At 39.5% G+C, this 20,605-nt stretch overlaps 2 protein-coding genes across 2 annotated transcripts in view; both read right to left on the reverse strand.

Annotated features, from left to right (window-relative positions):
• TRIM16 (tripartite motif containing 16) overlaps window positions 1-8,153 on the reverse strand; it is a 40,434-nt gene extending 32,281 nt beyond the window's left edge. Inside the window, exon 1 of the mRNA XM_043999592.1 lies at window positions 7,517-8,153. Coding sequence (XP_043855527.1) covers window positions 7,517-8,035 — 519 coding nt within the window. The 5' untranslated portion in view covers window positions 8,036-8,153. The remainder of the gene's footprint in view (window positions 1-7,516) is intronic.
• LOC122752702 (zinc finger protein 850-like) overlaps window positions 1-20,605 on the reverse strand; it is a 1,092,329-nt gene that overhangs the window by 756,257 nt on the left and 315,467 nt on the right.

Genomic DNA, 20,605 nt, shown 5'->3' on the forward strand with positions numbered 1-20,605 from the left:
GGAGTTTACTATCCAACCTCAACCTAATTTCTGGGAAATAACCTAGCTCACATAGCTGAGTAAATCACCCTCCTACAAATTCAATGTAGAAAGTATTTGTTGAAACCCAATAAATTCAATAAATTCAGAAGGGTTCAGAGATAAATGTAGCAAGTAGAGGTGAGCTTTCCTCCCCACTGGGGCTAATGACTCACAAAGATATCTCAAGCTTTATTATTCTTACATTTGTGAACAGGAAATTCTTATCCAATCCTATCTTATGCTTAGGGCTAATTAGTCACTTGTTGAGAGGGTAGATGCTATTTGAAAGAGGGTAAATAGTTATAAAATTCACCACTTCTTTTTTTGAACTATGTCTAATGCTTTTCCTTTCAAATGGTAGACATGTAATAAATGTTCTTAAAAACTGAAATAAACTTAATTCCATTGGGCTATGAGGATAAAAAGAAAACTAATCATAGAAGCTTTTTAATTGAAGCTGATGGCCATACTGAGGTTATTATGTGCTAATGAAATTCAAAGGCAATGAATTAAGTAACTTTTTTTCTGCCATTATATCCAGAGAACTTTGTCAAAGACTCTATATGCCATCAGAGTATATGTTTATGTCTAGCTGGCCAAGCAGGAAAGTCTCAGAATACAGTGCCTTATCATTCCCCAAAGCATTGAAGCTTTAGAAGAAAACCAACAGCCTCAGCGATTGACCAGAAGAAAAATGAGTTTCCTCAGGTTCATACTTTAGGTCTCTTTGAGGTCAGAAGGAAGTATGCTGTGTGAGCAGGGCTAAGCTCTATACATATGTATATATAGGGAAAAGATTGAGAAAGAGAGGGAGGAAAAACAGCCTACCTTTCCCTAAATATTTCTTACTTCCTCTAATCTAAGTCTACTATGTCACCTCCCTCTTCTCTCTCATCACTCACAAATAATTTGTTGATGGGGACTGTTATGGGCCCGGGGTAGGTCAGAAGTTTTCTGGGGTAAATCAAAGAACCTTCTCCTTAAACTAAACCAAAGGACAGATACACCTAAAGAGATAAGCAGCACCAAATAGGACTGAGTTAGCTCCAGGACCACCACCCTCATTCTACTCTCCCCCACCCCTTGAGGGGTGGCTATTAGGAATGGCTGCTGCCAAACTGGCTAGAGGAGACAGAACAACTGCCCCTCACTAGACTGCTCCCCCCACCCCCATCCCCAATAAGGGAACTTTCCATAGTCAGATGATCACCCCATCAGTCCTCTATAACAGGATCTGCATGTCTCCTCCACAGTGAGATAGGTATCTCAGAGAGCCACGCCTCTGTGCCATGCCTTCTCCCCATGAGAAAAAGTCCAAGAACTTCTCTCTTGGTTTCCTTTCCCTAGCACCTAAATAAACTATTATTTTACTGTAATTGGATTTGTGTGAAAGAGGGTATAATTCTTTAAAGAGGAATTCCTAAGGACCCCTACCCCAAACCCACATTGATTTCCCCCATAAAAGGGACCTTTCATTTTTCTTTTATTCAATTTTATCATGCTATTTCTCCTGGAATATTTTGGTTAACCGAAACCTGTTTTCTGCTAATATTAACCTCATCTGGCTAAAAACAAAAACAAAAAACCCTGACCTATGGCATGATAGTACTAAGAAAAGATTTTTTACATTCCTGAGATAATAAAGCCGAGGAGAGGAAGAAAGGAATACAAACATCTTTAAAACCTCCCAAACAGATTTTATTTGTGGAAGAATTTCCCTGACACCAAGCTTTTTGCTATCTTTGTGACATGTAAATCTTCTCTTAGTTAACCCATTGTGATTTCTTTAAAATGTAGCCTTATAGTTCTATAAATGTAGAATTTTACAAACTCAGTGTTTAAATCTGTAACCTAATCTGTTTACTAATTTGTTCTAACTTATTTTGTTCACCCTAATTGAAGGAAGCGTGAGATAATGAATCTGTTTAACTAGACCTGTGGGACCTTTAAGAGGCCATATTGTAATGTTTTTTCTCTATAAACACTAGTCAGAAACTTAAATTTGCTCAGTTACCTTTCTACATCCTGAACTTATGTCTAAGCATTTTTTAAAAATAAAAGTTAGGTTTTTAACCTCTGATTTGTGTTGTGGTAGATTTATTTAGTGGCAGTTATCTACCACACAAACTCATAAACAAGATATTTCTCCCATAATGCTTGAAATCCCTATCATCAGAAGTTTGATACCAAGGACAAAGACCTTTCTTTCCACTGAAACAAACATTTTCATCTCTTTCTTCAGCTTTTGATTGGAAAGGGAAATGGTTTGCTTTTTCCTTTGAAATACATAATTAATTGGTAGGACTCCTGAACTATACTGAAAGTAGCCTCAGCTATATTCAAACTGAACTGTATATTTTAATATATACTAGACTATGACTTTATTCATAATGTCCCCTCGTCCTGCAAAAGAATCATCCACATCTCTTACATTAGGAGTCCTACAAACAAGGCCCACCTCAAGTTCCACTTCTCCAGGACAGGGCTTCTTAAACTTTTTCCACTCATGACCCCTTTGCACATGAGAAATTTTTTCATAACCCTGGGTATTTAGGGATATAAAATAGGGGTCACAACCCACAGTTTAAGAAGCTTTGCTCTAGGCCATCTAACTTTTCTGAGTGCCCCAGCACCAATTACCTTTTGTCATTTAGCCTGAGTTACTTTGTATTGTTATTCAAATGTTTGTTTTTCCCAAAGGGAGTATAAATTTCCATAGAACAGAAGTAATATATAGAAGCTCTTTATAGCTGATCCTAATTAATCAATAAATGTTCGCTAGTTGTAATACTTGATGTCAAAGACAAGAAGACCAGAGAGGAGAAACTTAAGAGTCCAGGGTGGTCTAATTATTTGTGTATTATCTTTCAAGGAAAATGTTACAACAGGATGCAGAATCCTTACAATGTAGATGTCAGATTACATCTTTGAAAAAGTAAAGAATAATGGAATGCTGGACTTTTAATTAGACCTGGGTTCAAATTTGACCTCATAAACTTAACTATTTTGGTCCCTTCTCAGAATTATGGCTTTAAATGCATAAAATAAAAAATGTAAGATTGTAAAGGAAATAAATTCTTTTGAAATAAAAATGTACTTTCCCATTCAATTCATGGTCCCCCTGAAATCTATCCATAGACCCTGACTTTAAGAACCCCTAGAATAAATGATCTCTTAATGTACCTTTCAGCTTTTAAGCCAATGACATTCAACCTATGCCTTAATAGGAGACCTGGGTATACTCCCAGATCCTTGGCCATTATCAAAAGCAAAAACAAACTAAGCTTTTGTAATATCTAAATTGCCCTAAATTCTAAATGCAAGCAGCTCACCAGGAAATTATGGTATCAAGTGGCAGTATATTCTAATATATGAATTTTATATTTGAGAAAATCTTTGCTCCTCTAAGGTTCTTTCCCTCTTGCCTCTGCTCCTTCCCCTTAGTTCACCCAACCCAACTCTTTATCTCAAAGCCAAATCTCATTTGGAAACCATTAAATGCACCAGAGCAAACACTGCATCTTCCCTGGGAAGATAATCTCTAATATCTGATGATATTTTTTCTTCTTTCCTGTTCACATGTTTAGCTGTTTCCATATTGGTTCCTTTCTCTTCCCCCTCCTCAAATGTAACATTCTTCAAAATAAAGATTATTTCATTTTTATCTTTGTATCAGCACATAGTAGGTATTTAATGAATACTTATTGGAATGGCTTGGATTTCCTTTTATTTTAAAGATCAAAGAAAAAATGAGGCTGTAGAGAAATGGGTGCTGAGCATCTCCCAAGCCCAATTCAATTAATTCCTTAAATTCAGAATATTTGGGAGGAGTTGATAAATGAGTGATCTCACCAAGAGATAGAATGGAAGTGATAATTCACTGGCTTATGGAATGTGTTTCCAGAAGAGTTCAAAGGAATACAATCAAAAATGAAGGTTGTCAAACTGAACTATCCAAGAAAATATTAATTTCCCTAACACTTTGTTCCATATTGAAGGAAGGAAGGATTTATTAAATGCCTCCTCTGTGGCAAGTACTGTGTTAGATGTTAGAGATACAAAGTGATACACTTACAAATATTATCTCATTTAATATTTATTATTGTTCAAGAAAAAGTTTTTGCCTTGATCCAAAAAAAGGCAGATAAACCACAATACTAAAATTATTAGATCAGTCTGCAGTGGCCCCAGAGGGACAAGTACAAGTACACAAGTATATAAAGAATAGGAATTTGACCTGTGACTTCATTAGGATAGGGAACTTCTGGGTAAGGAATGAGCAGGTATATCAGAAGTAGATGTTATATTAGGACTAGAGGCCACATGGTACAAATGAAAGAGTAGAGTTATAACTAGAGACAAGGTGATTATCCTGGGAGGTATTTCCTAAATACATATAGGTTTCTTCAACCCACAAGACAAGAAAGTCAGACTATCTGAAATAACAAGGAAGTCTGAGATATGAGACATGTCCCAAAAAAGTCACCCTTTGCCAATTGATCACTACTTCCCCATAGACCCAAATGGAGATAATCCAGAATTCTGAAGCCAGGAGTCTTGGGAATATCAATGCCCTTCAGACCATGAGCCACCATCCTAGGAAATAAACACCCCATCTCCTAAAAGAGCTATGGTTTGGCAACTATTTCAGAGATGCTGCAAACTATAATAACTGAAGATCCAAAAAAGAAAATAATTGTCACTAAGTCCTTGGCATTGTTAAATGGTTTACCACTAAAAATGAATATGATTTTTATGAAGGGAAGTGACATTTAAAATCATCTGTTACCATCTGCTTTACTGCTGTACCTTAAGGACCATGAGATCTTTACAACTGACTCGCAGTTAAAACATGTATGTGTTATCTCCTTCAGAGCAGGGATTGTCTTGCTTTTCTAATTGTAGAATAGAATTGTGCTTAGTACAGTGCTATGTACATAACAAGCATTTAATAAATACTTTTTCATTCATTCCAAGAATGAAAGTCAATTGCACATTCCTACTAAAATGAAATATCAATAAAAGACTGATATTTTACAGGCAAAACAAATTAAGGCACCAAAATCAAAAGAACATATCTTACTCTTTAGCTTAGGGATACATTAGAACATTGTTGCCTGGGGGGTGGGGGGGAGTCCATTTCTAAAAAGATGAGGAGGAAAAGGCAAAATGGAAACAAATTGATTTTCATTTTCTTCTGACTCCCTATCTTTCTCTTTTATCTGAGGAAAGATTTTTGTATAATTTTTCTGAGTTGTCACAATGGACTTTATGTCTTGATATCTATATTAACTTGGGGAAACGAATAGAGTTAATATCAGTATAATCAAATAACTCAAATTTTTTAGGCAAAAAATAAGAGAAGGATGAATTATTTTCTTTAATTGTCCTGCTAATACTTGGCATTTAATGAAAGTAATAGGGAGCAGGTAGGTGGTGCAGTGGATAGAGCACCAGCCCTGGATTCAGGAGGACCTGAGTTCAAATCTGATCTCAGACACTTGACACTTACTAGCTGTGTGACCCTGGGCACTTAACCCTCATTGCCCCACAAAAAAAAGTAATAAGAAAATGCAGAGAAAAAAACTAGAATTGTAGAGCTAGGATGTACTTTAGGCATCTCCTAATCCAACCCATTCATTTTACAGACAAGAAAACAGAAACTCAAAAAAATTAAATGACTTAGCCCAAGGTTATACAACTAGCTAGTAGAAGAGGTAAGAAGTGGGTCTCCTGAATCTTTCCACAATATCATACTCTTTCCACTATATCTCATGGTTGTTGTTGGTGGTGTGGTGGTGTTCAGTTGTGCCAGATCCTTTGTGACCCCATTTGGGGTTTTCTTGGCAAAGATACTGGAGTGGTTTGCCATTTCCTCCCCCAGTTCATTTTATAGATGAGGAAACTGAGGCAACCAGGGTTAAGTAATATGCCCATGGTCACACAGCTAGTGTCTAAGGCCAGATTTGAGCTCAAGAAGTCATGAGCCTTCCTGATTCCAGGCCCAGCACTCCACCACCTAGCTGTCCATATTGGTCTCACTATATAGTACTAAAAATAATTTAGATAGTTGTAATGGGAATTTTTAATTTTTTGTTTCCTTTTATTTTTATTATTTGGGGCTCAGGGCCCTTCTTCCTGAAACTTTTCATTACTTAAAAGCCTGTCTTCTGTTAATATTAACTAAAACCTGTTCCATGGGATGTGAAATCTTTTTTTTTTAATTTTAAGTGAGGCAATTGGGGCTAAGTGACTTGTCCAGGGTCACACAGCTGGTAAGTGTTAAGTGTTTGAGGCTGGATTCGAACCCAGGTCCTCCGGACTCCAGGGCTGGTGCTCTATCCACTGTGCCATCTAGCTGCCCCAAAATCTTATTCAAAGGCCTTAAATGTTCCTTAGATAAGAAACCAGAGGAAGAACCCCAACTGTCCCCAACTCCTTGGCAACATATAAATCTCCCCACTCAATCAACTTATTTGTGCACCCTCTAAATATAGTTTAATCTGTAACCTGATTTAATTTACCTACAGTCTGTTTAACAAAGTTTGTTTATGCATGAGATCATAACTATTTAAGTTTGTTCAGCTTTTATGACATTGGTTACGAATGCATGATTACGAATCTTTCTTTCCTTTAACTTTTAAAGCCTAAGAGGGATATACAAGATTGCAATAAGCAAAATAATGATTTCTCTGTCAGTCTGACATAATTTTGTCTATAATAGGACTTATTCAAATCCAAATTTTCATTCAGATTTATTTTTGTGTCTGGAATCTAAATCTCTGCTTGACCATAATAATAATGCCTAGGTTTTTCTTACGTCTATAATTTCTGTGTTGTGGTACATAAAATGTCAGCAGCAGTTACCTACCTACCACATGAACTCAGAAAGGAGATATTTCTCTTATAACATGATTTAGAGGATAGAGACCCGTGTTTGAATCCTAGTTTCCACTTACTAGTTTTCCTCATTCATAAAATAGAGATAATAATACTTCTAATATCCATATCTGTTATTAGTTATGAGAAAAGTATTTTGAAAACCTTAAAGTGCCATAAAACTGTGACCTACATATATAGCGCATGCTTTCTGAATTATTTACTAACACATACATCTACATTTTATAGGAAAATATATAAAAACAGATAACTGGCTATTAGATACAAATCCTTCGGGAAAGATATGCCTTCCAGTCTAGTGATCTATTTAAACAGCTTCCATTTGGAGTTTGAATGAATGAAGGATGAGAGAAATGGGATGGAAGAGAGCTCCTGGAAACAGGTCAAAAAACTGAGGCCTTTTTCAGAATAACTGAAGATGGAGGAAACGATAAATACACAGATAATTAAAACCAAATACTTTTAAAAAATCAAGCAAGAACAAATTTGAAAGTAAACTAAGTATAGAAAGCCCCAGATGCTCAATATACACCCCACTCTTGATCCTCCCAGTGTAAAAAGAATGACCCCACCCCAAACGCCCTGAGTAGCTCACCTGCTTTTCCCTCCTAACTGCCTCTAGGGAGAGGGTAGGGTGGTCCCTGTGGTCTTCCTGGGCACATTCTTCACAGATGCACTGCTGCTCCAGGCAGCAGAACCAAACAAGTTGACCCTGGTGGGCTGAGCAGTTGTGTGGGTCTGTATCCCTTATTGGCTCGGTCAGCTGGTGACTGTAGAGCTTGCTGTTCTCTAGATGGGGCCGAACATGATCTTCACAATAATTCACCATACAGGTCAAGCAGGACTTCACTGCCCTCACTTTCCCCTCAAGGCAGAAGTCACATGTGATTTCATTCTCCCCACTACTAAGAGTCCCCTGCTCTGGAATCCCGTTTTCCTTTTTAGAACCAGTCCCTGTCTCCTCTAGCCTTCCTCTAGGCTCATTTCCAGAACTGCATAGGTTCCCATTTTCCCCTTCTTCTTCGTGGTTTTCTGCCCCAGTATCAAGATTGAGCTCTGCTGGTATCTGAGGAGTGGACTGGACTACTGGAGCTAATGTATCTAATTCAGCCATTTGAGAGGGTCTCAACACAGAAATCTTCCTCTATAGCCTGTCAGTGAAGGAGCTGAACAACAATAAATCAAGGAACTGAACCACGCCTAGATGATTGCAGCTGTTCCTGGGGCTTTAACTGTTTCCTTTCCTCTTGAAAACCGGTTTAACTAATTACATTATTCTTAGCAAGATCAAGAGCGAAAGCCAGTGACGCGTTGCCTGGGTTAGGTTACATAGTATGCAGGTCAAAGCCAGCTCAGAACTCTTCAGTCTCAAGCCTCTCCTGCATTCCTCCCTGAAACCTTGCCAGATCTCCTGCAGGCTGGAGTTCAAAAGACTTTTAGCATAATCTTTTTTTTCTTCTTTTTTTTCCAGATGCTCTGCCAAAGATAGTGTGTACTCTAGTAGCTAAAGTCACCCTGGTCAGGACCCAAGAATCCTGTGTTCTTATCTAAGTTCCCACTTCACCATGTCCAAGTCACCCTCTGGATTTGTTACCTTGTACAAAACAGAAGATTGATGAAACTTGTTCCCATCATCCCAGGATATACAGAATCAAAATCCTCGAGCTTCAAGGAACCCAAGAAGTCTTCAAACACAACCCTTACCCAAATAGACATAAAATATAAATTAGGAGGCAGGCATATCCCTAAAGGAGATTAATGACAAAAAGAAAGGACCCATATACACTAAAATATTTATAGTGGCAATTTTTGTGGTAGCTAAGAACTATAAATGCCTATTAATTAGGAAATGACTAAAAAAACTGTGTGGGATAGATGCTGGGGCTCACTCTCAAAAGCCTACTTAAACTTGCAGGTCAGGTAACCAGAGAAAAACTACTCTTTAGGGTTTTAGAAATAACCCTAAGCGGGTTTTCTCTAAGATTCTGTATTCCTCACGAGCAACCAACCTGGCATGTTTTCCCCAATATGTTTTGGCAGTTAATATAATCCAATATCATTTAACAAATTAACATCAATTAGTTTTTATAAAGGGATGTTTGTTTGTTTTGGCAGGGCAATGGGGGTTAAGTGACTTGCCCAGGGTCGCACAGCTAGTAAGTGTCAAGTGTCTGAGGCCACATTTGAACTCGGGTACTCTTGAATCCAAGGCCGGTGCTTTATCCACTGTGCCACCTAGCCGCCCCGATATTTACTGTGAAACTACAGCCAGTCACTCTCCCCTCTATACATTTCCATCCCAAAGGAAAGTTGATTCAAACCTAAAGTGATTGCTACAAAACACTCCCTTCCCACCAAAGGGAGAGTACTCCTAGGTTTTAACAGTCTTTTTCCACCCTTTGGGGAATCCCCACTGAAGTAATTCTTGAATGTGTCAGCCAATGGATGTCTATCTCTTGCTTGCAAAACCCAACATCTCAGCTAACAGGTTGATTTACTATTGTACTGAGTTAAGCCGGTCACTCTTTAGGGCTGACTCCCCACTATCTTTGGCTATTGCTGCTATCACTTCCAGTGCTGAGGGGCTTTTGATGACTCTTCTGACCTTTCAAAGCTCACAACACCATAACACTGACCTTTCTGTTGATGATACACATTCACCCAAGATCAGGAAAGAAAAATTTAATAGGAACATAAGAAACAGTTGCCGTGCATCCATAGACATATGACAGCCAGATAGGGGAGGAGCTCCCCCACCTGGCAGCTCCCGGTATCTCACCACCAGGGATGAGTAGTTCATCAGTTTGAACTTTTTGTATGCAATTCAGTTTTGTCTTGGCAGCTAATTCAAAGCTGTTAGTCACAACACAGAAAGAGAATAGGAAAATCAGAGGATGCCTGTACCTGTTCTGAAGTGAGGGAAGAAGTAGGCTCACCAAGCCCCCACAAATGGGTAGCTGATAGAGAATACTGTGAATTTTCTAAGGGTTAGGTTTTCATTGGCCAGTCTCCCCATTACAAGTACATAAATGTAATGGAATATTATTGTATCCCAATAAACAGTGAATATGTTGAATATAAGGAAGCATGTGAAGACTTATATGAACTAATGCCAAATAAAGTAAGCAGTCAAGAAAACAATATGCACAAATACCAACCATTTAAATGAAAAGAACAATTAAAAGTAATTAAAATGCATGTTATAAGATTATTATATCTAAGAAATATGAAAGCACATTTCCCTCAGCTTCTTTGCAAAAATGGGATACTATCATTATAGAATATTGTACTTTTCCAATATATTGACTAGTCTTTCTGAACTTTTTCTTTTTCCTTTTTCTTCTTTATTATAAGAGATAGCTCTCTGAGAAAGGGTAGAAGGAGGGATATCATGGGAAATGTAGATGATATAAAAAACAAAAATAGCAATAAAATTAATTTAAATATAATTAGGAGGCAGTATGGAATGGTAGATAGATGTTAGAGTTGGAGCCAGAAAGACCTGGGTTTTTACCTGGTATTTACTAGCTTTGTGACCCTGGGCAAGTTACTTGACCTCTTTAAGTCTCTTTTTCCTCATCTACATAAACACACAGAGCTCCTAACACAATTACCCCCAAAACAGCAATAAAAGAACCTCTTGCTGTTTTGGGGGTAATTGTCTACCTACAATTGCCAGAGGATACTGTTCATTTATTACCAATTTTGATTACAGATACTCAAGGAACAGTAGAATTAGCAAGTTGGCTTAAGGTTATCTTGGGACCAGAGAACAGGCCAGGTGTGAGAAAAACCTGCCCTCCCTCAAACTGAAACACCTGGGACCCTCTGAAGCTTGGAACAGTGTAGCTTGGAAGTAGGGCCCCACTGTAAGAGGGAGTTAAAAGTCAAGCAAAAAAAATGCAAGATGAGCAAGCAAAGAAAGTTGAGAATTATTGAAAGTTTCTTTAGAGACAAGGAAGATCAGGGTGCACAATCAGGTGAGGATAACAACCTCAGGGTCCCTATATTCAAAGCTTCCAAGAAAAATATGAATTGGTCTCAGGCTATGGAAGTGCTCAAAAGAGACTTTATAGAGAAAGTAGGGGCAGCTAGGTGGTACAGTGGATAGAGCACCAGCCCTGGATTCAGAAGGATCTGAGTTCAAATCCGGCCTTAGACACTTGACACTTACTAGCTGTGTGACTCTGGACAAGTCACTTAATCCTCATTGCCCCACACCAAAAACAAACAAACAAACAAAAAAAGAGAAAGTAGGAGAGACAAAAGGAAGATTTAAAGAGAAATGCAAGAGAGTCATGAGAAAAAAGTCAACAGCTTGAAAAGCAAAATAGAAAAGGAGATACAAAAGCTCTCTGATGAAAATTACTGTCTAAGAACTAGGATTGAACAAATGGAAGCTAGTGACTTTATGAGAAACCAAGATACAGTAAAGCAAATCCAAATGAATAAAAAAATAGAGGGCAATATGAAATATCTCCTTGGAAAAACAGCTGACCTGGAAAATAGATCCAGGAGAGATAATTTGAAAATCACTGGACTACCTGAAAACCATGACCAAAATAAGAGTTTAGACAGCATCTTCCAAGAGATTGTCAGGGAAAATTGCCCTGATATTCTGGAAGCAGAAGTTAAAATAGAAATTGAAAGAATGCACTGACTACATCTTGAAAGAAACCCCAAAAGGAAAACCTCTAGGAATATCACAGCCAAATTCCAGAGCTCCCAGGTCAAGGAGAAAATATTGCAAACAGCTAGGAAAAAGGAATTCAGATACTATGGAGCTACAATAAGGATAAAGCAAGATCTAGCAGCATCTACATCATTAAAGGACCAGAGGGCATGGAATATGATATTCCAGAGGGCAAAGGAACTGGGACTACAGCCAAGAATTACCTACCCAGCAAAACTGATTATAATCTTACAGAGGAAAAAATGGGACTTTAATGAAAAAGAGGACTTTCAGGCATGAAAGGACCTGAACTGAATAAAAAATTTGACTTTCAAATACAAGACCCTGGAGAAGCATTAAAAGGTAAACAGGAAAAAGAAATCATGAGGAATATTATAAGATTAAATTGTTTTCATTCCTGCATGGGAAGATAATACTTCTAACTCATAGGAACTTTCTCAGTATTAGGGTAGCTTAAAGGAATATACTTAGAGGACACAGGTCTGAACTGAATATGAAGGATGATATCTGTAAAGCATTTAGTTCTTGTTTATCCTTGTTCTTTGTGGGGCAAGCAGGGTGGGGTATCTTATGTCTGTGGCCAGATTTGGGCTCAGGGCCTCCTGGGTCCAGTGCTGGTACTTTGTCTACTGTGCCACCTAGCTAACCCATGATGACATCTTTAAAATAGGGTTGAGGGATAGGAGGGATGCACTGGGGGAGGTGAAAGGGGAGAGGTGTACTAGGGAGATAGCTCACATGAAGGAAACAAGAAAAAAGCTTATGGAGGGGAAGGGAAGAGGGGTTAGGAGTGGGGGAGTGAGTGAACCTTACTATCATCAGAATTGGCTCAAAGAGGGAATAACATACATACTTAAGTGGGTATAGTAATACATTTTTGCCCTGAGGGAAAGTGAGAGGATAAGGAGGGAAGGGCAGATTGGGAGAGGGAGAAGTAAAAAGCAAAACACTTTGGAGGAAGGTGAAGATGTTCTGCATAACTGCACATGTATGACTTATATTGAATTGCTTGATTTCATAGGGAGGGTTGAGGAGGGAGGGAGGAAGAAAAATTTAGAACACAGAATTAGCTCAAAGACCTCATCAGAGTGGGCTCAAGGAGGGAATAACATACACACCCAATTGGGAAGAGTAATCTATTTAACCCTACAGGAAAGTAGAAGGGGAAGAGGATAAGGAGTAAGGGTGAAAGAAGGGAGGGCAGAGTGGGGGAAGGGACAGTCACAAGCAAAACACCTTTGAGGAGAAATAGGGTAAAAGAAGATAGAAAATAGAGTAAATATCATAGGGAGGGAAACAGTGATGATGATTGATTATAATGGCAAAATGTATGGTACCTACTCTGCTGGGCTACTGTGAAGAAAATTCTTTGTTAAGTTTAAGATACTACATAAAAGTTATGACGAACAGGATGCTATCAGAAAAACCTGAAAAGACCTACTTGAACTGAAGCAGAGTGAAATGTACCGTATACAAAATAACAGCAATAGTTTAAGATGATCTGCTGGGAAGCACATGGTTATTTTCAGGAAGGCAATGATCCAATGTAACTCTGAAGGACTTATGAAAATTGCAATCCATCTACAGAGAAAGAACTGATGGTATCTGAAAACAGATTGAAACACATTTTTTTAACAATTCCTTAATCTGAAGTTTTGTTTTTACCTGTTTTCTCTCACAACCTAGCTAATGTAGAGATGTTTTCCATGACTACTCATGCATAAGTTATATTGAATTGCTTGAGTTCTTGCGGGGGGGGGGGGGAGGGAGGAAGGAAGAGAAGTTGGGCCCTGGAACATAAAGTTTTTTTAAAACTTGATGTCAAAATTTGTTTTTATATGTAATTTGGAAAATAAAATTCTAAACAGATAAAAACAAAAACAAAAAAGCATGAAGGCTACAGAACCCTGGTGGGGTCGGTTTAGGTTGGGGGGGAGACCACTAGTATAACTGAGGAAGTCTGACAGGACACTATGTGGGTGCTTCATAGGGAAGAGGAACTTTAATGTCACCCCTTTGGGCCTAGCCTCAATTGTCCTGAGTTAGTTACTATTGCTCTAACCAACAGCAAAGAGATTTCTGAAATGTTCTCCACAGCTAACAATAATCAAAAACTTTATTAACTTTAGTGATTTTTACTAAATTATTTGGTCACCTCGATTTAAGGGTATCTAGAGAATTATGACATTATTCCTAGTTAATTTACTTTTTATAGATATAGAAAAAACAGAGGTATTTATGAGTAGACTGTGCTCTGCTCTGCTCTGCCTTGCCACTGACTTGCTGTATGACCTTGAGAAAATCACTTTATATCTTTGTTTTTCAGCTTTTCTACATACACAATTAGGTGCTAGTGCTGGTCTTGGAACCTTTTGAAATATTGTGAAGATAAAATTAGATAAAACTGTTTATGTTCTTTGAGTTCTTTTTTTTTAATGGCCAAATAACAATAGATATCAGCAGGGAAGAACAATGAGCAAATTCACAAGCCAGGCTTTAGTTTAACCTTCTGTTGTGAAAATTAACACTTTGTTAGCTAAAGAATCCATCATTCAATTATAAATACCAGTAAAATAAAATGTTGGGTGAGCCTGCTGTAAGGGGCTAAAATTCTAGCTAGTCTGTCTAAAATATCTAATGAGTGGTCGCCAATAAATTATAAGCTTTAGCAAGAGTTAGACTTTTAAGCATTTATTAAAGAAAATAAAAATTTGGTGAAGAGAGAGAGAAAAAGGCCTAGATTCATCTATCTATCAAAGGGAGAGCGCATTTTAGCTCCACTCTCCACAAGAGTCCTCATGAAAGAGAGTGAGCCACAAGCCTCCTGTTAGACTGGCAACATCCCATCCACTTGCACACATATCTCCAAGCTAATTGGCTGGTAGCCTTGATTGACAGTACCCACGAACAAACGTTACTTCCTGAGGCCAAAGAAAGCTGCATAGCTTGCCTTCAGACACCTTCTCCTCATGGCGGAGCTTTCCTATAGTAACTCTCCAGCAGGTGGTATCATTCCAATCATTACACTGCCAAAAAAAGAAAAAGAAAAAGTTGTGGCCAAGGCCAGGATATTTTTTTTTGGGGGGGGGGCGGTGGGCAGTGGGGGTTAAGTGACTTGCCCAGGGTCACACAGCTATTAAGTGTCAAGTGTCTGAGGCTGGATGTGAACTCAGATCCTTCTGAATCCAAGTCCTGTGCTCTATCTACTGTGCCACCTAGCTGCCCCCCAGCCAGGATATCTCTTTATGAGGTACAAATTAGTCCCTTCAATGAATCAGAAAGGAAACAACCTAATACACAGTTCATTAAGTTCATTAAGTCTAGGAGAGAAACTCAATTTTAGAAGAACCTTATGTTATAGGCCTGGGTACCTCATTTGAATGGGCTGGAGTACCTCAGAGGTTTTCTGGAGTAAATCAAAGAACCCTGAGAAACTAAACCAAAGGACAGACACACCTAAAGAGATAAGTGGCACTGGATCAGGACTGAGTTACTTCCAGGACCACCACCCTTCATTCCAGTCTCCCCCACCCCTCAGGGAAATAAGATTAGGTGTGGCTGCTGCCTTTCTGGCATGAGGGGGAGAGAGATGGCTTGAGAGATCCAGAGTCACCACTCACCCAACTTTCCCCAGCCACCACCAGTGGGGGATGGTCCTCTCCCAATAAGGGAACTTTCCACAGTCAGATGATCATCAGACCACTACCATCTGTCCTCTATATAAAAAGTATCTGCCTGTCTCCTCCTCGGTGACATAGATATCTCTGTGCCATGCCTTCTCCCCATGAGAAAAAGTCCATGAACTTCTCTCTTGGTTTCCTTTCCCTAGCACCTAAATAAACTATTATTTTACTCTAATTGGATTTATGTGCAAGAGAGTTTAATTCTTTAAAGAGGAATTCCTAAGGACCCCTATCCCAAACTCCCTATTTCCCCCATAACACTTACATGATAAAAATTATCTGAGGGGTCCATTGATTAGGTACAGCTGTCAGTCACCAAATCAACATGCAGAGATAGCTATCTACAGATATTCCTTTTCCAGTCCTACACTGCTGCACATACACATAGACACATAGACATTTGCCTACAAAAATATATTAAACTCAAAAGGGAAACATGAGAGGATAAAGATAAGTTAGGGCTTGAGAAGGATAGGGAACTAGTATATAATAAGTTAGAGAGAAGAATGTGAAAGGAGGATTGATAAGAAAGGAAAAAAGTAAAATGTGGAATCAGGAGCAGGGTAAGTAGAAGAGAAAATCTGCAATAGGAGAGAAACAGGCTATTTCACTTACAAGATCACAACTGTCAGGTTAAGTCCTGTTCTATCACCTTTTTCTTATCTGTAAAGAGGCAGTAGGGAGCAAAGAGAAAAGTTCAGTTTGCTGATGGGGGCACAAACTCAGGGGCACAAACAGCTGTAACTAAGCCAGCCAGCTTTAGTGAGAATTAACCTAATCATAGCACACTGACCTGTTAGTCCCCAGGCAATTCTAGTCCTATTTTATAATATGCTGAATTGTAACGTGAATTGTTTGCTTTCAATTTTCCCTGACTCTGAATCATATCAGCTGTAGGGTTGGGGAGGAGACAGAGACAGAAGACGAAAGCAGAGACAGACACAAAGACAGAGATTTACAAAGATAGAAACTCAGAGAGGGAGTGAGAGGGGAAGAGATATGAGGAGACAAAGCTATACTTTTTTTTTTTAAATAACAAACATTTGTATTTGAAGTTTTGAGTTCTAAATTCTATCCCTTCTTCCCTCCTCTCTGCCCCCCCTCCAGGTGGTAAGCAATAAGATGTAGTTTATACATGTGCAATTCTGTAAAACATTACCATATTGGTCTTTGTATAAAAAAACTGGATAAAAGAAAAAAATGAAAAAAGTCTGATGGAGGAGGCTGAAAAGGGTTAACAGACAACCTAAGATCTGAGCTCTAAGACCCGAGCTCTAAAAGGAGCTAATAGATAACCTATTCACCATTCACCATTCTGGTCCTGATAGTATAAAAAGGAGTGCATGTTCCTTCCAGCAGGCCAGGGATGAGTCCTCATTCCTCCTTCTCCCCTCCCCCCCATAATACCCATCCTTTTTGCTCCTCCATTACTTGTTTGTCTGAGCAGCTCCCACTACCCCAAAATGTTACTTCCCTTCCCCCTTTTTGTACCAGGCTTGGTATATTGTACATTAAAGTCTTTTTAAACTTCACCCTTGGTCGATCAGATTCCTTATTCACAGTCTACTGCTCACGTTTTGGCTCTGGTTTTTCTCCTGGAAAAGGTGCAAGTCCAGATTTTAACCTGGAAGGGTTCCTTTGTCTCCTTCAATTATACCAGAACAGGTTGGCATAGGATGAGAGTTGCAGGGATTTGGAGCTACTCTTCCCTGTAATAAAAAGGACAGCAGAAAAGATCATGCCTACCTTTGTTGGAGTCCCAGGAAACCATCCCATCTCTCTCTCAAGATGGGTGAGAGAAGGTTTTCTGGTCTTGGGTAATATGAGTTTTGTCCAAACATGGGAAGTAACTGAGAATAACTCAGTAGATTTTTCATCCCTGATCCTCCCCCAAACCGACCTATGGTGGTATTGTGGTGGAAGACCAAGCTTACCCCCTAACTGACCTGGGACTTGTGGGTTGGTGTGGTTGGCCACCACCTTTACCATGGCATCTGAGCATTTCTCCGAATCTGAGTCTAAATCAAGAAAGAAACACAGCCCAGAGGGGCTAAAAGAGTCATCTGATGCTCCAATCTGCCTAGACAGCATAGGAGTCCCATGGGGTGTGCCAGAATCTCTCCTACAGTGGATAACCATAACTAAAAATGTAGATTGGAACCAGCAGAGTGAAAGGTAAATGAATATTATAAGATTATCCAGGCATAGGCCTAGCTCACAAGCCTGTGTTTGCCCCCTCTATGAACTCCCAGATGTTTTCTGCTGTAAAGAATTAATTGTTGGGGCAGTTAGGTGGTGCAGTGGATAGAGCACCGGCCCTGGAATCAGGAGTACCTGAGTTCAAATCCGGCCGCAGACACTTAACATTTACTAGCTGTGTGACCCTGGGCAAGTCACTTAACCCCAATTGCCTCACTAAAAAAAGAATTAATTGTTATTTGAGGTTTTTATGATCCCATCATTTCGCTAGAATTAAAAAAAAACAAACAAACCCCAGAGCTCATTGGCCTGGGGCTCCGCAAACCACACGGTGCTCTACCCACTGGTTGTAGCCATTGCCATGGCGCTGGCACCTGGACGCCTACATGGGCCTGGCAAAATTATAATGATTGGAAGCCTAGTGAGGGTAGTCATGTGACTGTCAGAGCAGCCAGCCAATTGGCTGGGGGCTGTGTGGGGTGTGCTGGGAAAAAGGAAGCTTTTTCCAGCATTCTAACTGGAAGCTGGAAGGCGACAGGAGCGCTGCTGTGTATTCTCAGCTGATTCCTGGACAGTGGTGTTTTTCAGGTTGTATAATTTCCCTTTTCCCATTTTATTTCCTTTCCCTTGATCCTACTGATCCTGTTTGTGTGTGTGTTTTTTAAAGTTCATTCTTGTTAAAATAAATCCTGCTCTATTTTGAGGGAGGCTGCTGGTTTCCTTCCTTGCCCCAATATTGCGGTGAGCCCCTTAGCTAACACTCCCCAATTAAAAATTGGTCCCCACACTGTTAACTCTAGCTATAGCTTAATGTGGGAAATTGCCCCTGTTTTGACTGAGAGTGGGACCATGAAGGAGGATACCCTGCTGGGATCCTGGCCAGGTCCCTTCTAGGCATATCTCCCTGATTAACTGCCTAAGGTTCCCAGGAACTAGCCATTCCTAGGGACTATAAACAATTCCAGGGGTAGTCCTGGGGTGGGGTTGGCTCCCCCTCAGGAGTATGTCCTGAGAAACTAAAAGTTTATTCCAACTTCTCTGGCAGTGATCCTACGTGAAATCACTTGGTGTCAGTCATAAAATTAGCTCATCATAGGGCAGCTAGGTGGTGCAGTGGATAAAGCACTGGCCTTGGATTCAGGAGGGCCTGAGTTCAAATCCAACCTCAGACACTTGACACTTAACTAGCTGTGTGACCTTGGGCAAGTCACTTAACCCTCATTGCCCTAACAAAAACCAAACAAACAAACAAAATTAGTTCATCATACAAGCCGCTATTGGTGGCTTCAAACCACTTTTGTTTAAGGTACTATATAAGTCAATGTAAGCCCCCACCTCTTTGGAGTCTCACCCGTGGAGAGGATGCTCTGCCTGGGATATTTCCAACTGGGACTCTGGGAGGCTATACCAGGTCCCCCAGCCAAATGGACCCAGGAGTTGGTACTTCCCCGATTTGGTGATGCATTTTCCTCTTTAAATCTTTACATGATGGTAGCTTTTGCTTTAATAGTTACATTGTTAGGCTACTTACTTTATTGCTGCTGCAAAACTAATATCTCTTTTCCTGTACTATAATATTCAATAAATTTAATTTTTTTCACCTGGTGTTGGAGTGTCATTTTTGTAGGAGCAAATCAGAACATTATCCTTATCAATACACAGAGGTTCATCATTTACATTAGGGATGCAGTACAGGGTATTTCTGAACAATTGGCTGCAACTAGCAAAATGGCTTGGGAAAACAGAATAGCCCTTGATATGATGTTAGCAGAAAAAAGGGGAGTGTGTGTCATGCTGGGCAGCCAATGCTGTACCTTTATCCCAAATAATACTGCCCCTGATGATTCAGTAACTAGAGCCTTGAAAGGCTTAAGTACACTGGCTAAGGAATTAGCAAAAATTCAGGGGTTGACACCACCTGGATGGGATGGATAGAATCCTGGTTTGGTAAATGGAAAGGTTTCACAGCCTCAATCCTCACCACTCTCATCATAGTGGCAGGAATTTTATGCTGTATCCTTCCCTTCCTTAAAAAGTTAAAACAGAGGCTAATAGAGACTTCTCTCACAAAGGTTACTGCGTTTGGGAAAGTAAAGGCAAACACTCAAATGCTAATGTTCACAGATTTAGATCAAGAGGCAGAGGAGATATTCAATAAATGGAATGAGAGGAGCCCAATAATCAAAAACAAAGAGGAGGGATTGTGAGAAAAATGGGTATTGTCTTGTAACGATTGGAATGACGCCACCTGCTGGAGACTTACTGTAGAAGAGTTCTGCCCATGAAGCGAAGGTCTTTGAGGGCAAGACCAGGAATCAGGAAGTGACGCGGACTAGTGGGAGGAGGAAGGAAGAGACTGGCGCTCACTCGCTCTTTTTTCCTGAGGACTCTGGTGGAGAGCGGAGCTAGAAATGTGCTCTCCCTTTAATAAATAGGAATCTAGGCCTTTCTCTCTCTCTTTACCAAATTCTTGTTTTCCTTAATAAATGCTTAAAAGCCTAACTCTTGCTAAAGCTTATAATTTATTGGCGACCACTCATTAGATATTTTAGACAGACTAGCTAGAATTTTAACCCTTAACAGTCTCCTCTCAATGAAGATATAACAGTACAGAAAAACCCAATACCAAGCTCTAATTCAGATGTGAGCTTTAAGAGGGATTCAGACCCCAGTTAATGGATAACTTACAAGTCAGGATCCTAAGTTCTCTTACCCACAGTAATCAGTACCCATAACAGGAACAGAGGGAGCTAGGCCATGAAGGCATAAGACTATAACAATGATACATTGACAGGCTATAGAAACTCAAACTAGGAATAAATGATAAATGAAGATGTTTTGAAACTAAGCATGGGAACCAGAAAGAGACATGCATAGAAAAGGCCAAATTTGTCCCCAGATTCACCTTATGACATATAAACCCCCAAAACACACCTCCACGGAAAAAGGTACCCACCTCAAGGGTTGGCTTAAGCCCCCAGGAACTCCAAATTAGGATAATCCTTCCCCTGTACCTCTCTAAAGTAGAGATTATTATAATGAGAGTGATAACCAATTTATCCATACTATAAATATAACTATCTTTTCTTTCCATATTTCCACTTTTCTG

Source organism: Dromiciops gliroides, chromosome 4 (assembly GCF_019393635.1).
Source record: "Dromiciops gliroides isolate mDroGli1 chromosome 4, mDroGli1.pri, whole genome shotgun sequence".
In the NCBI taxonomy this organism is placed as follows: Eukaryota; Metazoa; Chordata; class Mammalia; order Microbiotheria; family Microbiotheriidae; genus Dromiciops; species Dromiciops gliroides.